General features: G+C 39.2%; 1 protein-coding gene across 1 annotated transcript; it reads right to left on the bottom strand.

The window, feature by feature from the left end:
• Positions 1-4,115: 4,115 nt before the first annotated feature.
• LOC101857500 lies at positions 4,116-5,216 on the bottom strand. Its single transcript, XM_005103643.1, has one exon. The coding sequence runs from the start codon at positions 5,214-5,216 to the stop codon at positions 4,116-4,118; it is 1,101 nt and encodes a 366-aa protein (XP_005103700.1).
• Between the last annotated feature and the right edge of the window lie 201 nt (positions 5,217-5,417).

The following is a 5,417-nucleotide window of genomic DNA, read 5'->3' as shown; positions in this document are numbered from 1 at the left end:
GATTAAAAGTGGTATTTGATCGAAATCAATAGACTTATAAATTTGAGTGTCATCAGCATAAAGATGGTAATTCATGCCATATTGTCTTAAAATATCAGCAATAGGTTGTGTATACATTGTAAACAAGACAGGTCCAAGAACAGACCCCTGAGGAACACCACATCTAAGCAAAACATTATTAGAACACGTGTTTCCAACCACAACTGCTTGTGTTCGATCCTTAAAATATGACTCAAACCATCGCAGGACAGTACCCTTTATGCCAAAAGTAGTATTTAATCGCTCGAGTAAAATATCATGATCAATGGTATCGAATGCAGCCGAAAGGTCCAAAAGAGTAAGAAGACATACCTTTTTTTCATCAATGTATTTTAAAATTTCAGTACGGACCCTAAGTAACGCTGTCTCGGTACTATGGTGTGCCTTATATGCTGACTGATAGACTTCGCTAAGATTATTTGTTTTAATATGATGTAACAGTCTATTAGATACAACTTTTTCCAGAATTTTGGAAAGGAAAGAAAGATTTGAAACTGGTCTAAAAAATTTTAAGTCCTTTTCATCAAGTCCAGATTTTTTCAAAAGGGGTCTAATATGTGCTGTCTTAAAGCAATTTGGTACTGTGCCTGTGAGGAGAGAATCATTTACAATTTGGGTGATATGTGGAAGAAGTTCATGCAAACATTTTTTTTAAAAGGCTGGTGGGCATGGGGTCTAAGGCGCAACTTTTTGATGGACTATCTAATATGATCTTTTTGATTTCTTCTTCCGTTGCTGGAGTAAAATAATCGATATGGTAGCATAATGTTGGTATGAATGTTGAAGTGATAGGCTGTCTCTTTTTCGCTTTGGAGATGTTTGGATGAGATAGGAGTTGTGCGAGCTTGCAGGTGACAGCGTTGGCTTTTTGAGCTCGCATTTCTATTTCTCTGTCTATGAACCAGTTTTCAGAAAAAGTGCTGCCAAGATTATTTAAACTCTTTCACCTGTTTCAGTTTTCTACTTTTTCAGCAATATCTGACGTTGTCCATTACATATGCAGAAGTGAATTTCTCAAGTGAAATAGAAAATTAGAAACACTAAAGGTTAAGATGAGTTGTGGTTTCTGCTGTGGCCGATAAGACTAATTCTGGCCGAGAAATGTTTGCAACATGTTGAACATTGAAAGCTTCACTTCTACCTGTGGATGTACGCAGCTTACGGACATTTCCCTTGGTTTCAACATTTCTTATTGGTGAAGCCTCTTATGATTTGCTGCTTTTTTCCAGCTGGGTCTGTCAGGAACTGGGCTTTCCTATGTTTAGGTATATATTTTGAAGTCCTTCAGAGACATTAAGTTTCAGGGTGTATTTTTAGCTCGGTTTTGTTTTGCGTGCACAAACCTTACGCTTCCCTGGGGATACTTTAGATTTGAATCCTTCCTTTGTGATTATGAAACTGTGATTTCTTACGACAAGGTCAGCCCAGCAAAGTTAAGTACTTTAGAGCTTGGAAAACAGACTCTCGGCATTTACCCTTTCGAGAACTTTGGTGTCTGATATTTAATCCTGCCATTTGATGCCAATAATTCTCCTGAGGCATTTCATATAGAATTGTTTCTCGGCATAGATTTGTACATCCACCAGGTCTCGGAAATCTACAACAGCGTTGGGATGACCACAATATTTCCATTTGTCTCTGTGCGAATGCCACATCCCTTGTTCTCAATCTTCCAAAGGGTGCACTAGCTTTCTTCATACGTCAACCTATTTCTGCATCGATGTGGGCATTTAAAGCTAGCGTACTGCCAATATATTTAAAGCTGTCAACATTGTTCGGAGCTGTTTTTCCTTTTTAGTATGGAGGATCTTTTTATCACCAGGAACAGGCTTCAATTTATGTATTTGCTTTCCCTATTGTAAGTCAGAAGTTCTTACAAGCATACGCTAATTACTTTTTTGCCTGCAGTCTAGGAGAGTTGAAGACTTTACCGTCCAGTCCGTACCTTATCAATGCCAGCACGGGACTTCCGGAACGCTTCATGCATCATCGCTGAAAAGATGATGTTGAAAAGAATTCGTGCCAGCACACATCCCATTTGTCACACAAAAAGGCTCAGACACATTACGGTTGCTCTTGACTTTGCCTTTCCTGCCGTCATGAAATTGACGAACTATAGTAATAAACTTCCCAAAGAAAAGATCATCTCCGCTTTTAGTTTTCACATGTTGTTGCATCCATTATCCACATTTCATGCAGAGTACCAGTGCCGAAAGACAGACTTCAGACAGAGACGACACATACATCAAAATTAACATAAATGTCATTATACAGGAATATTGTAGTGAAAAAGAACTTCCAAATCACTGTATGGGTTTGGTTTTGGCGCTATGTTGTAAAAAAAAAAAGCAGTGAACTCAACCTTCGTTAGGAAAAGAAGCTGGGATACGTAATAAAGTTGAAAGTTGTGATTCAGTCCCGGCACCTTTGTTCAAGTCCAGAACTCATATTAAAGGTGCCACCGGCTCTGAAAAAGCGTTGATACTTCGCTACCTTAGAATTACACAGTTTTGTCTAACTGTTTTGAGCTACTAATATTATGAGATCAGAAATCAAATGCTCCTTCTGCTATTTCAAAATTGCAAGATTATTCGGAGCCCGTATCAAGACATTAAAAGAATTGCATTCGAAAAAAAGCTTGACATTTTGTGAAACTCTTTGACGTCAAATTTCTCAAACTTATGAAGTGATCGTAGACAAAACTTTGTAATTCTAAGTGGTAGCGACTTATGAACACTGACAACCCTTAATTACTCCAAAAACAAAACAGTGAGCTTCAAACCTTGACCAATACTTGTGTATTTTTTGTGAATTTTGATAATTTCGTTGGATCCTTTTAATTACAATTGTAATTTGAAAGTGTACACTGTTAAGGGCTTTGTTAAAATATGAGCCGTTTTTTAAACACTATTATTTATAATATGTATTTCATACAAATGTACTTTGTTCTTACTAAGCACAAACGTTTCTTCTTGTTCCTAATGGACAAAATAAAAGGACGACAATAAAAGCGATCAGTGTATTTTGTGAGTTTAATTGCCGTTGAAATTAAGTCACCACCGCTGTGAGCGGGACTAGGGGAATTCCCTTGACCGTGCGTACGTGACCCCGTGACCAGGGTTAGATTACAAGATGCGGGCACTAGCGACTTTCTAACTAAAGTACTCCTTCACAACAGCCAAGGTGTTTGTGTGTATTTTATGTGTGTGTGTGTATGTGTGTGTGTGTTTGTGTGTTTGTGTGTGTGAGCGTGTGTGTGTGTGTGTGTGTGTGTGTGTGTGTGTGTGTGTGTGTGTGGCGTGCGTGTGCTGAAATAGTATCTCTATAGGGGGGGGGGGGGGGCTACACCTGGAGGCTATCTCGCTTATTACTGGGCCGAATTTTACCAAATTTCCACACCTATAACAAGCATAGTAAGGAATCTTTAAATCCACAATCAAATTTCAGAAAAAGTTTCGTTTCCATGGATGCAGCGCCATATTGGATTTTGTTGACATGTCTTACGTAATGAATACCGCACTTATTGCTCATGAAAATTGAATTAATTTTTGCATGCGTGTTCACAAATATAAGATCTAAAAATTTGTCCATTGTTTTTTTCCTAAACGAATAAGACATTTTTTAATGAATTTTTTCCTGAGGTAGCATTAAAGTTTTCAAAAAATCCGGGAAAATCCACACTCCAGACACCGCCAACAAAAATCTATTCCATATATCAAAAATTCAACAAATTAACCTTTAGTATTACATCTTTTCTTCATTGTGTGAAAATGTCATGAAGATTGGCTGAATAATAATGTCTCGTTTTGAGAAAACGGCCGATAAAGAAAAATAAAATACTGACATTATGATGAAACGGCGGTGACAAACATGCCCGGTATGGGAAATGATACTGTTTTGGGGGGTTCTTAAGTGATGAATTAGTTGTAGGAGAGGCTGAGGAAGCTAAAAATGCCTACAACTCAAATTCCATAATTTTGAGCCGAATATTGACTTTGGGGGTGTAGCCCACTCCCCCCCCCCCCCCCCCCCCCTTAACAAGACAAGAATTCACTTCTTTTCGCCTTGCGATTCCCCTAAACTTTCCTTTCTAAAGAAAATATTGTTTCAGATTGACTATTTCTTTCTTCCTTCTGGCAATGCATGTACTGTTGGACGTACTGTCTGTACCGTGAGTTAAAGTTGTAGTAGATGAAGATGTTGACGTTGGCGTTGAGAGTGGAGAATATGAACATGATGTCCACAAGTGTAGATAAGAGATTCATAAAACGTGGCTGTTGGCCCAGGTTGGGCAGCGCTCTCCTGGCGCTCACAAAAAGCATATTGGGTAAAAGTAGAATTATGCAGGCCAAAACGATCAGAAACACCATGGTGACTACTCGGCTGTCCTTTCTGGACAAAGCGCTGTCGTTGTTTTTGTCTCCAGGTTCCGCGGAGGCTGCTCGCTGTCTGAACGCTGCTGAAGCCCGAAGGCGAATTGCCATAAGAATAGCGCTGATAGTGATTGAGGCCAGACTCACGTTGTGAAGGAAAAATGTGTGAAATGAGTTACTATACTTGATCATTTCTTCTCGATCCTCTGAAAACCACAATATCAGATGTGTTCTGTTTGTGGTGACGTCATATTGCTCTCGGATCCCTTGACTAAGTTGAACTGGGATGTACGACACAATGGTACCACACGTGATAGCTGTACATATGACTGCAGCTTTTTTGGTTGTGAAGAGAGATTTGAACTTGAGAGGCCAGGTGACACACAAACAGCGCTCTAACGACACGAACACCGTAAGGAAAAGGGACGTGTCTACAAACATCGCCCTTGTCCACGTAGAGAGGAAAAACAAGTAATTATATAGGCCGTAAGAGCCAGGTATGTAATAAGTGTCAAATTTGGTGAAGCCTGACAAGGCGTAGAAGAGAGTGGTAAAACAAAGGAGAAAATCAGAGGTGGCTAAGAACAAAACAGCCATAGTGACACAATCTGTAAGTCCAGTTTTGGTGAACACAATAACGTTCGTAATGTTAAAGAGAATTCCACACACAGAAAGAAACGGCAGGGAGACAAACAGGAATGCAATGTCAATGTACCACTTCACGTGATCGCTGATAATAAACTTGCTACTCGCCTCTGATTTGTAGCCTCGTAGGTCAAGTGACTCAACGCTGTTAGAAGACATCCTTGAACAAGCAATGACTCACAGCGTCACTGTGTGTTGAGTTTGAGTTCTGAGATGATGTTTTCTTTAAGTCGTTAAGTCGTTATTTCTCTCTCCACGTCAATGATTTAAAAAAGTTGTGGAATCTTTAGTATTTCTTTGATGATCCCTGACCGTTGTAAATATAATCAAAGTCTCTCGAAAACATTTTAAAACAGTGAG

Source organism: Aplysia californica, unplaced genomic scaffold (genome assembly GCF_000002075.1).
Source record: "Aplysia californica isolate F4 #8 unplaced genomic scaffold, AplCal3.0 scaffold00383, whole genome shotgun sequence".
Classification (NCBI taxonomy): Eukaryota; Metazoa; Mollusca; class Gastropoda; order Aplysiida; family Aplysiidae; genus Aplysia; species Aplysia californica.
Note: the sequence above shows the minus strand (reverse complement) of the source record. Positions and strands in the feature narration are given on the sequence as shown.